The following is an 18,936-nucleotide window of genomic DNA, read 5'->3' on the forward strand; positions in this document are numbered from 1 at the left end:
GGATTATTAGTGCAACAAGGCTTGGACAGGTGGTAATAAAGATGTACTCAATGGCAAGAGAGAAATGTTCCCTAATTGACCTTTTATTAATTTCACTGAACTGACTGGACTACAAGAAATTTCAGAAGCCCTGAGCAATAACTTTACATAATCCTTTAATGAGCTTGATATCCATGAAAGAATAGAATGGCCCCAGCAGATGGAATAAATACAGAAAGACCAACTAAAAGAAAATTAACATTCTTATATCTGGAGCTTCATTGCTATCTTCTCAATCTACTCTCTGTTCTCCTTGGTTTTGCACACTCCCCAAACCATAAGAACCGCCCGCCTTTAGGTGGTCTCACAGGGGTCCCTTGTTTAACCTGTTAGTATTTAAAATGTCAGGTATGCTTTTAGTTGTCTGATTATAGAAACAAATTAGTTACAGATTGTCCAAAAAACATACCTTTCCCCTTCTTTGGGGTCTGGTGTTGTTCCAACAGAAACAACCCCCAGCTCCTGATCCTGATTCATAACCCCTGTAGACAAGCCAAACAGAGAGTTAAAGATGCGGAAAAAAAAGAAAAAAGAAGGAAGCCTGCCAATTGTAGAGCTAACTCTCTAGGAAGCAACAAGCAAATGGATATGGCTTGCATTGTTAGTATACAACACATGACATATGTATTCATTTGAAGCAGAAGATGGGGGTGGGTATAGCAATGAGTTATTATCGTTAGATAACCAAGGATCAAACAATTGAGTTAAAACTAATAGTAAGACTCCATATAGAATAAAGGTACCTGAGAATATTGCAAATATAATCTACTACCAGTTGTTAAATATTGATAAATAAGAATAAGATGCTGAACCACTAAGCAGTGTCTATCTTTCTGGTTTTCGGAATTAGGGATAAATAAGATGTCTCCGGCAAAAAATACACTTCTCAGATGGTTGCAACCTCCTGACAAGTTAGAGTATCTGAACAATTTTAATTTATTGATTCTTTCGCTGGAAATTAGAATCTCTCAGCAAGAGCTCATCTATATCTAAAGCAAACCACAAAAAGTTGTCATTGAATCAGGAGAAATATACTGTGCTATGAAGTGTTGATATGTGTTAACTTAGTGTATACTGAGATAACTTATGAAAAGATAAGTGCAAGAACTTACATGCTCTCTTTGCTGAAATTACTGGCATATATGCCATTATGCAACAAACTTGGTGAAATGGGATAACTGTCACCCTTTTTACTGGTCTGATCCTTCTGAACAGCCTTTCCGTCAATCATCTTAAGACTTCTAATTTCCTCATTTAGATCATCATGCCAATGCTGGGAGGACAGTTCCCTCGAATTAATTGGTTCTAGTTGGTTGTTATGATAAAGACCATCTTGTGGAAGGACTTGGTTCCTCTCAGGTTTCAGGCGACTCATTGATCCAGGAGTGCCTTTCTCCATTGCTTGTAACCATGCTGTTTCTAACCTCTGCTCACGTATGATGGATTCTATTCTCTGCACTGGAATTTCTGAGATTCTCTCTTTAGAACTACTCGTTCCAGCATTTCCACTTGCTGACTCAAAAGTTTCAACCATCTTGCTTTCAGAATCATTAAAGCTTCCTCTTGATACCTGCAGCAGATCCTGATTTGAGCAAACTGCTGTTTCCCTCTTCACCATATTATTTTGCGAACCCATCTGTTTCAAACCTCCAGAATTGATCAATGTAATTGGCTTTCCACTGTCATCAGATGTCTCCCCATCCGGTAGGAGAACAAGTCTAACCTCTACATTGCTCCGTAAAATAGTTTCAAATGAATTCGTGATACTGCTAAGAAACCTCTCTGCTCTCAATTTAACCTTGCTATCACGAAAGGCAATATGAGCAACAAAACCACCTGAGACAATAGGTCCAAACAATTGATTAGTCATATGCAGCAGCTTTCCACAGTATTGTGTAAGTTGAATGAGTAGTTTGCATCACCATTCTTAGTGAACCCACAAATAGATTTCCTCATTGTAAGAGACAGAAATAGAAAAAAGTTGAACTTAACCTTGTTCTTTTTCCTTTCTTTGAAATTAGAGGCACTCTATTTTGACCTAGCTGATGCTGATCAATGGTAAGATACCTATTAGCATCTTAGAGACAAAGCTATCTTGGTCTTTGTATCCGATTTTAATTAGTTCAACATCAAAAAGTTTAATTTGACTAGATTCTATACCTAGCAGCTTTAAGTCTCAAATATTACTAACTTGAGTCTTAAGAGTTTTTTGCTCCGCCTTCAATAGCTTTATACTTTAAGAATTGGATTAACATACTATATGACATTCTGTGCAGCAAGCAGAAAACAAGTCAATATACGCCCACAGCCCTTCTCATCCCAAGTTTCCTCCAACTGTAACTAAATTCTGGAAAGATTCGGGTTCAGCTTCAAGTTAACACAATGCAGTTCAAATATTGTGTATTCCTTACTAATTCAACTGTTCAACAATTGTGAGAGCTGAAGATCAAAAGAGAACCAGAAGACTTAATTCAGTCCTATAATTATGGAGCAAGAGAAATTTACCTTCAACTTCAGAGATCGACAGAAGTGTTCCACAAGTATGAAGCAATTGCTTCAAAGTGTTGGAGTGGCATTTATCAATGCATCTGATCCAGATATCATCCAACACGTTTGTGTTGGGGCACCTAGATGCTGTCTTGTTGTCCTTAGTGTCATTATGTGGACCACCCAATGCCTCCTCATTCATTGATGAAATTGTCAATTCTCTACTTGCTGAGTTTCGACGGTTGGCTTTGGCAAAAGATGAGGGAGAACCTGACTTACATGGTGCATGGTGAATATCAGTTCTCTGCCTCAGGGATATAGCTTCTCTAGATGTACTAGAAGGGTCTTCCTCTGTTGTCTTAGAACTCAGCCTGTGACTGCTTCCTGAATGAGTTCGATCTAGTGAAGTCGCAGAACCCAACTGCAGCAGGGTTGCTGTAAACCAAGTCGAACGTTCACTTGAAACCCTTAGTTGTTTCTCTGCCTCAGAAAGAAGCTTTAGTGCATGCTTCAATCTATCCAGTTCTGTCTCGTTCACTGACAGGTGAATCCAAGCAATTTTAGAGAGTATTTGAAAAAGAAGTCACAAGTGAAAATCTGATAACCTAGGAAAAAGAACATCTTTTTTTCCACATGAAGTTACATTACCTTCCTATTAAGCATGCCATATTTGAAGTTCACATTTGTATTTTCAATGTCTCAAGAAGTTGGGGAACATGTTAAGATGTTTGAACAAGCGTGTAAAATAACCATATTCTACACGACTGACAGGTTCTAAATTAGACAGTCCATAATGTAACCTTTTCCTCTCAATCAATTTCACAGTCTGATTTCAGCAACCGCTTCGATGTTTTTCTTCTAAGACTACATAGTAAATCGAAGTAATTCCTCAATCTCTAAACTCTCCTAAATTATTCCGCGAATGAAATGGAGGGAGTAGCATATTCAACTCATTCGATTCATCTAGATACTGAATAAATTAAATAAATATGGGAAAAGTAAGTCACTATTCGATTTTTCAAACTAGGAAAATGGACAAAGTGGCTCCTCTTTTTTCCAAAATCTTTTATAAGTTACCCTTTTGGCATTGCTACTCAGTTAATTAGACAGGCGAAATGAAAGTTTTCACATGGTTGGCTAAGGTAAGGCAAAATTTGATAGGTTTTGAGACACTGAAATTGCAATCAGAAGCATAAATCTAGTGTCTTTTGCACAATATAAGTCGAAGCTCAAACAGAAAGGGCAGAATCTAAGGGTGAACATATGCTACTTACAACTTTTACCGCCAGAGATATCAGTTTGCTTTGCATCAACTATTGGATGAGTTCCAGCAATTATATCCATGATGAGAGTAGCCAATTGAGACATCAAAACTATTGGATCAACACCTGAATCCAACAATTCCCGGGCTCTTTTCACTGTTTCTGCAGTGTCTGATGACATGGCTAGCTCCAAAAGTTCCAGTAGCTTCTCATCTGAAACCACACCAATCTAGGGAACGAAAGAAATATCAAGAAAAAGGTTTCATGCAATGAATGGAAAAAGAAAGGAAGAAATTAGCATGGAAAGGTGTAAACAAACACATCAAACTCACCAGATCATTTACCAAAGAAGTAGTGATTCGTTTCCCCAACAAACTGAGCTGGTCTAACATAGTTTCTGCATCTCGAAGTGATCCATCTGCATTTAAAGCAATCAAATCTAATGCTTCTGGCTCCACATCCAAATCCTCGTCAGAAGAAATCTTCTTTAATCTGAGCACAATATCACCATCCCTAATTTTATTGAAGAGGTACTTCTGACACCGAGACAATACAGCACGCGGCACATTGTCAAGATCAGTAGTTATAAATATGAAAACAACTCTTGGTGGTGGTTCTTCAAGGAACTTCAGGAATGCTAGCCATGTCTTTGAAGGCAGCAAGTGACATTCATCAACAACAAAAACCTTGAATCCTGAAGATGATTGCTGACTCGCTGCCAGATTCTTCAGAAGATATTTAACTTTATCAATTCCTTTTTTGTTCGTCCCATCAACTTCTCTAAGATTCTTACATTTCCCCGACATGAAATCTGCACATTCTCTGCAGACACCACAGGGTTTAGTTTCTTCTGTGGCAAGGCAATTTAAAGCAGCAGTGAAAATCCTTGCTGTTGATGTCTTTCCAGTCCCTCGTGGGCCCTGGAAAAGATAAACAGGGGCAATTCGTCCCCTGGAGATTGCATTCACTAAGGACTGAACAACAATGTTCTGCCCAATTAATTCCTCGAAAAACATTGGCCTGTACTTCTGGCTCAGGCTTCTGATATTATCCGGGGAGCCTTCCTCTCCATCTTCTCCCTTCAGTGCCACCAGCTCTAGCCCATCTTGACTTCTGCAGCTAGTAGACCACCTCTTCCCATCCAACCTACTCAATGCCTCGAGATCAAGTTCCCCAAAGTTTGTGGAGAGCTCATCATCACTGTGTCCAGTTCCCATTGAGGATAGTCCTTGTCCATCACCATTAGTTAGCAATGGAATGAGGCCTTGAGCACCATTCCTCGAACTGTGTCTCCTCTTGGTGCAACCTAAAGATGATCCGCGGCTTCTTCTTTGATACATAGTTTGACTTCCACACAAAATGCTACTTCCTTTCCTCCTCAAAGTATCAGAAAAGGATGGTGAATAACAACTCCCACCCCCACCCCTATATTTTGGTGTTGACCTCCTGGACCAACAAGGAATCCCACATCCCTGTCGACCAGGCAAATCAAGCTGATCATCCACCTCATCATCCCCATCATTGAGAGAAGCCGTTGTGGCATCCCATGACCCAACAGTACTTGGATTTCGAATAGCATATCTGTTGAAAGAACTTGTAGACAATGCAGGGGTGCTATACGTATAAGACGAATCCTCCCTCCCACTATTTCTCAACTTAGATGACCAATAAGCCCGATTCCTATTCCTAAGCTTCGCAAGCAATGGTGAAGCTGCAGAGATCCTCCTTATATCCTCAGAATTACAATAATCCTCTGTATCATCAGATTGATCAACCAAACTCGTGGAATCATCCCTCCCTGTACCTAAACCCTCCGACGCTCTTCTAGAAATCCTACTAGGAACAATTTGTTGCTGCAACTGCAACTTTTCACTATGATGTTTTAAAACAGCACTAGAATAATTACTTCTACTTGATTTTTTCTTCATGTTACGTCTAATAGATGGCATAAAGTTTGTATCTTTACACTTTAAAATCGTTGAAGCATACCTATCACTTACATAAGTATCACTCTTGGAATCATTGCCACCATGCCGCGCATCGCTCAAACTATCCTCCACACTCTCCTCTGGAGTTGAAGAAGACCCATCATCATTGCCATTTCCAATATCTTCCTCATCACCTAGTTTTCTACTCCTTTCACTCTCAGACTTTTGTGACCTCCAATTATAAAGAAACACTTTTTTCTCTTTCCCATTATTTCCAGTGACACCATTTCTATCAACTTGCTCAAAGATAGTTCCTTTAGCATCAAGAGAGCCACTAACTTGATGCTTAGTAGGATTACTACCCTTATGATGATGAAAATAATGATGCTTGCGTGCTTCTGCTGCAGCTACAGATCTAGCAGAGTTAAGTGGTGAACGCCAAGAGGAACTGGTCCCTGGATCTCTCAACACTTTAGCAGCTTTCTTGATTTGGGTTAATTCTTTTTTCAAATGAAGATTACTTGGATCAAAGCCATTCCCAATAACCCCACTATTGCCACCACGGCTGAACTTTTCCGATGACATACTGTATTTTTATTCAAAGTGAGTATAGTAAAGTTCAAGAAAATAAGTGAAATGCCAAAAAGGGTTCATTTATAACACCCCATTGTACTCAAAAAAAGAAGACAGGGACCATAACTAAGTGAAATGAAGAAGAAAGAGGTATACTCAGATCTGACAAAAATGACTTTTTTCTTAATAAAGTGTGATAGAAATGAATTTGGCCTTTGAAAAGAGGAGATGGGTATGGGAAGAATGAAGCTAAAATGAAGAAAAATGTACAGACAAGTGAGTTAATGTTGGAAAATAGGGTCTAGGGTTAAGGTTAAACTGGCTATTAAGTTTATGAAAATGGCAAGAGTCAGTAGTAGCCAGTGGAAGAAGAAGTAAAAAAATTCGTAGAAATCGAAGAAAACAAAATGAAACAGAGAAATTTCCCTCCAAACCCGCCTAAGATATAATTTAGAGATTTTTCAAGAATCAATTTGTAATAAAGATTCTCATTGTTTTTTGTGGGCTTCTTGATTTTTGCTGCTTTTTGTTATTGTCCTTTTTGTTACTGTCTAAATTAGACTCTTGACTCTTGTTTTAGTCTTTTTAAGTACATATACTTTGTTTTCTAATGCAAGTAAAGCACTAAACTTTACTTCATTTTGGTTTCTGCACTCGTTTGATGTGAGATATAAGGTATAATAATTTCAGAAATAGAATGCAGAACTATTTTATTCTGCGGTTGATTAGAGGTATTAGGCTGTCATGTGATTATTTATCCCACCATTTATACTTTAGTACTTGTTCTCAACCAAACAACCATAACATCCTTAAAATGGTGATTAGTTGTTAAACACTCCAATTTAAGGTTGTTTAAAAAAAAAATGGGGTAGGGGAAATGAAGAGAAGATTATAATGTGGGAATTGAACTCTTCGTGCACGCTAAAAGTTCATGTTGTCAATCAACTGAGCTAATAAGATTCCTCTCGATAGCATTATTGTTCTTTTGATTGTCATATTTTTTTTCCTTTAGATGATAAAAGTTGTGTACATTTTCTAAAAGATGTTCTGGCTCTGGTTTTCTTAAAAGACTTTTAAATCCCACTTCAGTTTTTTTTTTTTGATGTACATCCCTTTAGTTTATTTACGAGAATTTATTATTTCATCTGTGTTGGTTCATATAATAATGTTTGAGTGAATACAGAATTAAAATTGAGTACTTTTCGTATGATATTAATGATAGTGGTACTCACATTTGTATATTGTATTAAAATTAATGTTAGTGGAACAAAATATAAACATAATTGTCAAAATATTTAGTTTGATGAATAAGCTATCAAACAATTGAATAATTCAGTAAACTTTAATTTTTTAATTTTTGAAAACTATATATGTTGCATTTAATTTAAATAGTACTAACAAGTATTTTAAAACATCTCAAAATGGCAAAAAAATAATATATATCATTGTATATTTCTATTTAAAAAGTAAGAGAGTGAGAAAAATATGGCTAATTGTAGTTTTAGAAATGAATAAAATGTGCATTGATTAGGGGGCACATGATTTCAACTTCTTCTTTTTTATATGTGGTGAGTTTCTAATTATATTGTTTATTTTATTCTTAATAACTTTCTCTTTTATATGAATAATAACATGGCATGGTATGTTAATTGTTTAGTCCGCAAAAAATCAAGAAATATTTTTGATATGTAAAATAAAATTCAAAAAAATTTCTCACCGTTTTAAACTTTATGCTAATCAAACTAAAACACATAAAATGAAATAAAAGAATAATAAGAACTCTAAATTTTTATCAAGTGAACTATATTTAATACCTTAAAATATAGACTTTAGAAAAATTTCTCGATCATAAAAAATAAAAAAAATAAAAAAAAACTCTAGATTTTTGTGGCCTTTTATATTCTTATATTTTCCCTCCCATTTTGGTATTTGTAAGGTAGTGGAATTATTGATGAATTGGTCCATATGGATGATAATCTGTGTAATAGAGTCAAATGCTTGTTCAGTTTTCAGACTATACTGAAACAGGAGCCTAAATGTAGGTCCAAATAAAAATATATCACACTTCAAAATATATACTATATTTTTTCCTTCTTTTCATTTATTGAATAAAATATTACTATAATATCTAATTATTTTGATGTGATAGATCCTGTATTTCAACATTTATTTTTTCTTGTTCCCAATGGATTTATCTCTCCAAATATGAATAGTAGTTTCCAACTTTATTATATCATTCTTTATTTTTATTTTTAATGTATGGAATTTAATTTCAAAATTAAAAGCAGAAAAAATATTCAATTATATACGCATGTAATTAATGAATTCTTTGGACCACAAAATAGATGTGTATAAATAAGGAAAATATACTATTATAATCATTAGGTATACTATTTTGACACCCATTTCAAAGGTTATCCAAGTTTGTTTACTACGTTTTCCAAAATTAAAGAATCCATTAAATTTCTCGTGAAAATACTTTCACTATTTTCCTGATTTAGTTTCCTTCTTTTTGTGATTAAAAGAAAGAAATCAAAATTATCATGTATTTTTATTTATTTTCTTGCCAAATGAATCATGAATGTATATTCATTTAAGGTGTGTTTGGACTTTGGTGTGAAGAAAATAATTTTTCGTCTACATAAGCAAAAAATATTTATATATAATCTAGACAAATACTATGGATAGTGAAGATAGGGTGGGGCTCATGGGACGAGGCGTGTTAAAGGTCAACATGTCACTTGTGGAACTTATTTTTTCTTCTTCGAAAATCTTTTTTCTTATTTTTAAGAAACTTATTTTTTAAAAAGTTTTACCTACCAAGCATGAAAAACTTGAAAAAAAAAATTCTTAAAAAAATTTTCCTCCGTACCGAACACACATTTAATTTCCATATTTTTGTGTGTGGTAGAATCAATCAAGAATATCACGGCTAGGAATTTGGCTTTTTTCACATCATTGGCAGAATTTAGTTAAGAAGGAAATAAATTCACATTACATGATTGGTGGAGATGATTATCCTAAATGATAATAAAGAAAACCGTGTGAAGATTTTTTATAAAAATAAAAAGAAATAAATTAAAGGTACTAGATTCAATTAATTACTATGAGTTGTAAACCAAATAAGGCAGTAAAATCATGATAGCATTTATTATAAAAGTGTCTACTTTTCTATTGCCAATAAATCATTGAGGAACATGTAATTAAAGTTTGTTAGGACAAGGCATCATGGGGTTTATTTAGGTTAAATTTAAACACTTATTTCATAACATAATTAGTGAATATAAGTAAAAATTTATCTCCTCATTAACCAGATTCATTTCCTTTGAAAATTACATCATGCCAATAAATGCATAATACAAATTTTGATTATTTAATTATCATACTTAAACACGTATTACCTCATTTCATAGTATCAAAAGTCGTTGTAGGCTGATCGAAACATTACGATTCAAAAAGAAAAACACTAACTAACAAAAGTGGGCTAGGCGTGTTTGTATTTATTTTATGAGGGACCTCTCTGTCGATTACTAAAACAGCAAGTCCTCATCCATCAACACACAACTTTATTTTTCTATTTGTCAAGATCCAAATCTTCAAACTATACTGTTTGGTCAAATATATGCAAATATATAGTATTATTATTCAAATGACAAAATAGTATTAATCAACACTTTACCCTAATAATAATCTTCATTTTCTATTGCCAAAGCATGTGCTTTGTGCACAAAAAAATAATAATTCCCTCCTATTAATGGATCTAAACTAGACGATATTGCGTTTATCTCTCCTGTACGTGAAAAATTGATGTATACATAAAATATAAAATTTGCTTGATTCTAAATTTTAAATTTGTTATCGACCCCTCCTCGGTTCGAGGAAAGGGAAATGGAGAGCATTTTTCTAATTCATTTAAACACCCTCTTCTAATCACGTCCATTTTCAAAATGTCCTCATTTTAATTATCTAAAAATTAAATTTATCAATTTAAACGGGATCAGATTAGATTAATCAAAAAAAATTAAGCATGTGATGGATCCATTAGTCAAATGTTGGGGTTATACAAAGATCTGTCTTAAGACATGTAGAAGAGATAATTTAATCACTATCGATTTCTTTAAAAACACGTTAATTAGTAGCCTGCAAACAATTGCCACATGCACTGTTTTAATGTCCTATTCGTTAATCATTTCACTAACATGTTCTTAGCATATGGATAACTTCTTCTCAATTAATTAATTTAGTCATTATTCAAAAATTAATCCCCATCTACAACTTAGAAATTCATAGTTTAAGTGTAAATCTCTTGGTATTTGCATCATTAATGTATTAAGTCAAGAAACAAATACTATAAAGAAACAAAAGTTTTTGCAGAAAATTTGTGCTATATAGAACATGATTTTCCCACGAAACCTGCTCACCAGAAAAACGTATGATTAAAAACAATTCTCACTATTTTATATAGAATGTGTTAAATTCATATTAATCGATATAAATATATGGTTGTAAGAAGCTTATGGATAAGTGGTGTAACATGGATATACGTGTTGTAATATTTGCTAAAAGGGGCTGTTCTTGATTAGAGGAGATTCTTCAAACAAAAGAAAAGGACTTGAAACATATATGCAATGAATGTTAGGGGCATCAAGTTGTGAGCTACTACTATAAATGTATATAGATGATCCAAGGAGTAAGTACCAATAAATAGACATTACAACCTTTTTACTTTTTAGATTAGGTTTTATTTAAGGAGCATTATTACATTTGTATTCTGGCTAATAATGATAATGATAATGATATAAAGTTGGAGTGAGATGGTTCAAAGAAATGTTCGTAGGATCATGACAGTGTCACACCCCCAACAACTCTTATTCAAATGTTTGTTTGTTGGAACGAAGTCACAATCAAATCGCATAGTTAAGTAGCGGTCATGCAATAGTAACAACAGTATAATCCCATAAACGAAGCTTGAAGAAGGTGGTGTGTATAGTGTATGCAGTCTTCCATCTATTGAATTTTATATAGTGTAATATAACATGTATCCTCGAGTTTCGACATGATGATAATTTTCCTCATTTAGGATCTACAGTATCATTTTTCTTGCCTTTACTGTGAATTTTACCTCAATATTAATAGGATCAAATATAGTGTTTCGAAAATTTGATCTCACAAAAGTATAGTAAGGTTACTGAAATATGTAGTTCATTTTGTGGATTAATGGACAAGGGTCAATGTCTAACCCCCCACCAACATGGTGGATTTTAAACCCCCAAAAATGGAGTCTTGTTAAAAATGATTCAATCTACCAATACAAAGAGCTTAAGATATTACATGCCTAATCGTTTGCATAGATCGTCCACAAGCTTACCTCTGGGGACCTCATAGTCAATAGCTGCAACAACATCCTTCAATTTTACAACTCCTTCACTAAGTTCGCGTTCACCAACAAGTACCATCCAAGGGATCCTTGAATCTCTGGCCCGATCAATGTGCTTCATCACTTTTTTATGGATCATAAATTCTGCTTTCACTTTAGCATGCCACAATTCACCAACCAGTTCAGCAGCTAAAGCACTGTCATCACCAAGAATGCTAACGAGAACTTGAGTTTCAGTGGCTCGGATTTCCTGGAAAATTGTTCAAGGAGAACAATGATACCATCAATGACACATATGTGCATAAGTTGACACTTCCAGAGAAAAACGTGGAGAGAGAATGAGAGAAAAGAGGGAGGAGCTTAAAAAAATAATAGGTAGTAATGAAATGGAGGTAGAACTATGCAACAAATTTAGGACATCTTCAGACATGCAGACAGCATTTGCCATGGAGCGGATAAATTTAAAAAAACCCAAGTAAAACAGAACACAATGTGCACCATGAAATGCTAGGGACATTCATCAAGTCTTGAGTAAGTTTGTCGTAGTATCAGTTTTACCGCTTTGTTACCATATTGAATTATGTGAACTGTTTCATCTATAATCTTAAAAAAGGCTCAAGAGGACACTCTTATTTACTTATTGATTTGACGTGCAACAAGTTGAAAAAGATGAAAACTACCAAAGTCTATTTCAAAACAAATCAGATATGCTTATTTAGCTATTATCACCTGATTTTTGTCTTTCTGAAGCTGTTCCATGATTGCAAATACTCTCTCTATTCCCAGACTGATCCCAACAGAAGGAACCTGCCGTGTGCCAAACATCCCTATCAGATTGTCATAACGTCCACCAGCAGCAATCGAACCAACCTGCAGGCATTTCCAGACAAGTGGTAATTGATCACAGAAGAGGAACTACAATTTACAAACATTTCATGCAGAGACACATATAATAGGAGGAACATAGCTGTAGGAACCAATACTTATATATAGGTCTATGCCATAATCAAACTACTAGAACTTCACTATCAAATTTGATACTACAGATGGAGGTTTTTTATCAGGTAATGGTGATGCAGAAGACATTTAAAGAAAACAAGGCCGCACTTTGAGGCTTGAGAACCTGCTATTCGCGCCTTGGGAAGAGCCAATTACCTAGGTTTACAGTGTTTAACTCTGAACATAGTATGCTAGACAGAAGAACCTAGAATAATGTACACTGGTTACTCCAATATAGATTAAATTTCAGTAATACGGAAGTCAAAGCAAAATTATTAAAAGTACTTCAGAGATTCCTGACAATGTTGATAACTAGTACAGTTTATATATACTTCTTAGACGCCTAAAAAGAATAATGTTGAGAACTCAAACCATTTATATGTACATCTATGATGCCTAAATGCACAAATATGAACTGATAACCACCACATCGACAAGCCAAAGTCGCAAAGCATAGGTAACTGGAACTAGAACTTATTAGCAACCCAGAGATCTACCTGAGCAGCTCCTTTGAAAACAGCTTCAAATATGACTCCTGTGTAGTAATCAAGCCCTCTTGCAAGGCTCAAGTCAAAAACCACTCTGTCAATACACTTGGACTTCTCCAGAGCTTTAAACATAATCTCTAATTCATCCAAAGCAAGTGAAGATTCATTGTTCTCCAAAAAACTGCATTCCTGCTTGAGCTTAGATAATAATTCCACAGGAGGTCCCCTCCATTTGACAAATGTACCAATTCTGTCTGATATCTCATTACTTAAGCCTTTCTCATCCACCTGTTATAAAATGACAGCAGCATTAGAGTGCTAACAACATACTCGTTCTGTTTCAAAATGATAATATTTGACAGATTTTTAACACAAGTTTCTTCAGTATTTTTCAATAGAACGCCAGTACTAGGCAAAACACCAATAAAAGATATAATATCAAATCGCCATCTTAATAAAACATACAACTTTATGCCTACTGGGAGACTATGCCTCACCATTTCTTTTTTTATCTGCTCAAAGGATTGTTTATCTAGCTTGTCAATGCTTGAACAAATGGTTCTGAACTTCTCTTGTGGCACCCCGCATATAGCCAACATACCATCAAGCAGCTTCCTGTGATTAAGCTTTACCTAATAAGGGGAGAAGATTTACATAATTAGTAATGTCATATACCACCAACAGGACAGATGATTTTTGAGATTGCATGAGAAAAGAACCAGAATGTGCTGGATCATAAGAAACATAAAGAGAATCTATATACATATGGAAATGGTTTAATTCCTGATAGATATGCATCACAACCAAACAAGTTGAAGATTTAGATGGTCCCAATGAAATAACCAAAATACTGTGGTGATGTAAGTTAATGATTTGAGAGGAAGCACAGGGAGGACGAGGGGACATGATAGCGGGCAAAAATCATAAGACAATTTTCTAGTGATTGGGGACAAAAATATAAATAGTGTCCTTTGAATATCATTCAAAGGACAACTAACAAGCAGAGATTGAATTTGTACAAGGGTAGAGAACCATTAGAAAGTGTACCTCATACTCTCCAATATCAAGCTCATCTAACAACTCGGTCAAAATCTTAATGACCTCAAAATCAGGCATCATCTTCTCAAACTGACCAGCTATATCAAAATCACACTGGTAAAATTCACGATATCTACCCTTAGATGGATTATCTCTTCTGTACACCTTAGCTATCTGATAACGCTTGAAGGATGTCAGACCATTCATTGCTACGTATCTAGCAAACGGGACTGTCAGGTCATAACGAAGAGAACAAAGTTCTCCTCCCTGCAAATGTTATCGGGGGAAGGAGAAATCAGTACAAAAAGATCAGGAATAACGCACAACTCAGATTCTAAATAATGAAACAATAAAATGCACCTATTAAATAATCTGTGAATACTTAACACAATCAGACTCATATTTGCTTTTAACTTCTAAAAAAAGACCTTTCCCTGTCCTACCTAAATATCAACTTTTGTATTTAGAGAACAGCATAACATACAATTCAGCAATACGAGAAGTAGGGATAGAAGAACACAGGGAGTTCAACAAGAAGACAAATTTCTAAAATCATGCAGAAAGGTGAAGCCTTTACAAGGAAGATCAAATGTAAACAAAATATATAAACTAATAAAATTATCAATATTCTAATTTATATAATTAGATGATGGAGAGAGGACAAGTTGCAGTTACTGAAATCTTAGTGAACAGAACTATGAAATATGTCCAACAAGATCTCACATCCTTTTTGAGAAACCAACTATCCCACACCATTGTCCCAATTATATTTATATGTTCACTTATTTTTTGACAATGTTGGGTTATGGGCAGCTTGTGCGCATCTCTACAGTGTCGCATCCACCAGGTACCTGCTACCTTCCATCAACACAAGTTTTGTGGATAGAGATCCATTAAATAAATGGAAAGAAATCTCCTAACATTTTTTGCCTCTATTCGTCCAGCTTCATTGATGCTAGGTCACATTCTTGAATACATGTGAAAGACCGGAATTATGTGTGCATGTGTGGAACTCCCATGTGACAAGATGCACCAACAATAATCAACCAATAAATAGCAGTTGAAACAACTAATAAACCTGATCCGCAAGGTCATATATCAATTTTGAGTCTTCTCCATATTTGCCCATCAGAGTCTCTCGCATTTCAAAAGCAGGAGTGTCCAAAGCAGCAGCACCGTGCCTTTTAAAAACTTCAGTGATAATTGAGAAAGCTCTCTCTCTTATAGCCATCTGTTCCTTTGCAAAATCACGTGTTCCCTGTCACAAAGGAATTGAACATTTAAATTTCGCTGAAGATGAAACATTAACTACATCCATTTTGTGCACCTAGAAAAAAGGAGCTAAAACTATTGATATTCCTTCTAAAGTTGATATGACAACGACGCGACAATAAAGAATATTAGGAGTTAAAAAGAAGGCATTTTAATTCCCCAATTACTAATTTTATGTTCCTCTAACACCGTTTGATAGGAAAGTAAATTATCCAATGGAGAACAGGGAAACATTGTGACGGTAAATTAAAGATACTTCCTCTTTCTGTCAAGGGGATGAAACCTACAACATTCAGAGAAGACACTCCACCTTCTACATGCAACGCTCCCAATAAAATAGGGAATACACTTGCACATCAATTTTACTGCAGAATGCCTCAGTCTTAAGTTATTTAGCCATCTAACAAATGTTAGCCACTAAGCTGATCAAAAAACTTCGCCACATGGTCTCTCTTGGGTCCAAATGGATTTATAGTTGTTATTGCCTCATAACTTTCACTCAGTTATCCAAAAAAACAAAGGCTTTCATAATTAAGACTCCACCTCTGGATCCTCTCATTATGGGTCATCCGAATATTGTCATTGCATCATCTAAAAGCTAGTGTACATCCTTCAACATTTCCATCCAGTTGCTGGAATACCTCCACCAAACCCCACATGGACAGTAACTATTCCATAAGTGCAGACATTGAGCAAAAAGCATAATAATTGTCTTTGCTAAATTGAATATTGAAAAAGTAATTGAGAGAAAGAGTAAGAGTTAGATTACTTTTGTTTTCACTAAACTTGAGACTTTATTACAGGGATAAATATCAGAATTTTATTCAAAAGTAGTAAATATTAAAGGAAATATAATTACTCCTAAACAAGTGCTGCCAATTTCTTATTTTCTTGCACTTTAAAAAATAATGTTTCGAAATATCTGGTTAATCACCAAGGTTGAATTAAAACACTTAATTATTTCAAGCCACTTTTTTGTTTGTATACTGCAAAAGTACCAAACAAACTATTGATCTATATAGTATATTTTTCAGATCGGGTGTAAAAGGGCATACACGAGTTTGTAAGTGTCTTATAGACCATTCCACCATTTTCTTAAGGATCCGGGTTGGATGTTCATCATATCACGTGACCTGGTACCAAAATCAAATTTAGCAGGCCTACTCCCGCACATCTTTTCACATAAACAAATACAGAAGACAACCAAGTGTTCAACCAGTTGCATAACTATTGGAATCAAACTGCTATGAATAATTCAATAAGGTGAGGAGCGGGTCATACCGAAGCAGCAGAAAAATAGCCTACTTTGCGCTCAAAGAAAAAGAATTGAAAAAATGAGTGGAACAAAGATAACACAGGATGGTTCTCTACCTTTGGCAGTTTAGGCAACCGGCGACTTTCATTGCTTTCCACGATATCTTTCACCTTTTTCAGTAAAGTGTCAAATCCCAAGTCTTTTGGGTCCAGTAGTGACAAGAAATTGCGAACCAAATTCTCCAAAACCATGACAGTCTGGGACACTTCAGTCTGAATTGGCATGCTCAGCAGCCTATCCTTCAAAAACTGCACCAGAGCGGTGGTACCTTTACCCAGAATCTTCTTCTTCTTTGCTCCTTTTTTACCTGCTGTCTTTGCACTGTCCTCGCCTACACTCGTATCACCTGAAGTAATGAAGTCCCTTCCTTCCAAGGAAAGGAAAGCAGCCAGGGCTTCCCAAGAAATTATTTGTTCTACCATCACCAGTAAAGAGCTGACATCATGTGAGAACTTAACATATTCCTCATCCGAGTGAGCTGACACCAAAGATGCGAAAAGAGCTTTTAGCTGATCAGGGCGAGGACATTCTTTTATCAGCATTGCAGGAAATTCATCATCTCCAGCAATGCGAGAATCGACAATGTGCTTTGCTCGGTTATAACTGATGTTACCCAAATCCTTGAGGGCCACAGCCAAAGAAAACAACGTGGTGCACATGGAGCTGGCTGTACCAGAAGATCCAGAATTGGATACAATTGCAGAGTTCAATTGGACACGGGTGCTGGAGTGCAGAAGCCGGGAAATCTCCCTAAACTTGCCGTGCACCACGGGAACACCAGAAACTGCAGGTTCATCACCCTCACGGTTAACAAATTTAGAACCGTTAAGCAAGATCTTCAAGTCAGAAGCCACAGAAACAACGTCCTTGGCAGATGAACCATCACCGGAATCATTCAAATTGAAAGCTGAAATGTCAGCCCCCAAGGCCTCGCAGGACAAGGCAGCAATAGCATCAGTAATAACAGACAAAGCTGAACTTTGATGATCCAAGATAGCGGAGATTCCAGCTATTGCTGCCACAGAAAAATCACCTGGAGAAACGCCATCAATAGTGTTATCAAATGAAATTTGTAAATTAGAGGACGACGACACATCCTTAAGGATGATATCAGAGAGCTGATTAACAGCTGCAGAAGTGGAAGAAGAAAGCAAAAGCTTGTTTAGGAGGACCACGAGAGAAGCTCTAGCCTCATCGGGTGTTAAATTACTGAGAATTGAAAATGATGCAGACACCGTAGGCGCATTAGTCTTGCTGGTTTTAGAATTAGAGGAAGACGATACTTTGGAGAGTGCTGAAGAGTCTATGCTCAGACGACTGAGTCCACTGGCAATATCAAATACAGAGGAAGATGACAGTGATGAGCCTTTCCCTCCCACTGTTACCATGCGTCTCTCTTCCGCCATGGGTCACCTAATCAGAAAGATGGTGTTGGGTTTTCCGGCAAAATCGCCGGCGAAGGGATTAATGGGGGTTTAGAAGGTAACGGATTTCGCAGTTTGAAAAGAATTAAGGGTTTTTTGGGGGAAAAATGGGCTGCTGAAATGGAATTTTGGGAATTAGGTTTTACAAATGGGTTCAACCCAAGAGTTTTGGGGTTTGTTTGGTTTTGCGTTACACTTGGGCTTGAGTGGGATTAGAATCTTCTTGTTTCTCTTCCTTTTCTCTTTTTGTATCTTTTTCTCTTAAAACCACTTGAGTATTGAGTCTATCGGAAAGTCTCTCTACCTCTATAAAGTTTGCATACCGTCTATCATTTCCAAACTACATTTTATGGGATTGTAGTGACCATCGTGTTGTTGTTCTCTCAAAACAAATGTTATATTGCGAATAAATTTATACTTGAAGCATTTTATACCTATATAAACTTTCGACATTTCAAGATATTCTATTTAGACACTCAATTAAATCAAGTGTTTCAGCTAGACACTTTCGATTTAAATTTTGAAGAAAAAAAACACAAAATTTATCATCTCCTTAAATTATACAAATCAACCTTAAGTAGAAAATATAGTTTTACGATTTATTAAGGTGAATGTATATAATTAAAAAAAATGAAATATTTTATGTGATTGACTTAACTACCTAATACCTAAATGAAAACACACGAAAAAATCTTTTCAGAATTTGAATCGAGAGTTTCTAATTCAAAACATCT

General features: G+C 35.5%; 2 protein-coding genes across 2 annotated transcripts; both read right to left on the bottom strand.

The window, feature by feature from the left end:
• Positions 1–44: 44 nt before the first annotated feature.
• LOC102588729 (protein STICHEL) lies at positions 45–6,820 on the bottom strand. Its single transcript, XM_006358409.2, has 6 exons — positions 4,121–6,820; positions 3,801–4,017; positions 2,545–3,063; positions 1,152–1,875; positions 449–521; positions 45–365 (listed from the first exon to the last, which is right to left on the bottom strand). The coding sequence occupies exons 1-6, from the start codon at positions 6,299–6,301 to the stop codon at positions 264–266; spliced, it is 3,816 nt and encodes a 1,271-aa protein (XP_006358471.1). The 5' UTR covers positions 6,302–6,820; the 3' UTR covers positions 45–263.
• A 4,614-nt stretch (positions 6,821–11,434) lies between these two features.
• LOC102589060 (histidine--tRNA ligase, cytoplasmic) lies at positions 11,435–18,424 on the bottom strand. The gene is made up of 7 exons (XM_006358410.2): positions 16,835–18,424; positions 15,270–15,449; positions 14,201–14,458; positions 13,651–13,785; positions 13,163–13,441; positions 12,396–12,536; positions 11,435–11,916 (listed from the first exon to the last, which is right to left on the bottom strand). The coding sequence occupies exons 1-7, from the start codon at positions 18,182–18,184 to the stop codon at positions 11,617–11,619; spliced, it is 2,643 nt and encodes an 880-aa protein (XP_006358472.1). The 5' UTR covers positions 18,185–18,424; the 3' UTR covers positions 11,435–11,616.
• Between the last annotated feature and the right edge of the window lie 512 nt (positions 18,425–18,936).

This window comes from Solanum tuberosum, unplaced genomic scaffold, assembly GCF_000226075.1.
Source record: "Solanum tuberosum cultivar DM 1-3 516 R44 unplaced genomic scaffold, SolTub_3.0 scf00277, whole genome shotgun sequence".
NCBI classification, from domain to species: Eukaryota; Viridiplantae; Streptophyta; class Magnoliopsida; order Solanales; family Solanaceae; genus Solanum; species Solanum tuberosum.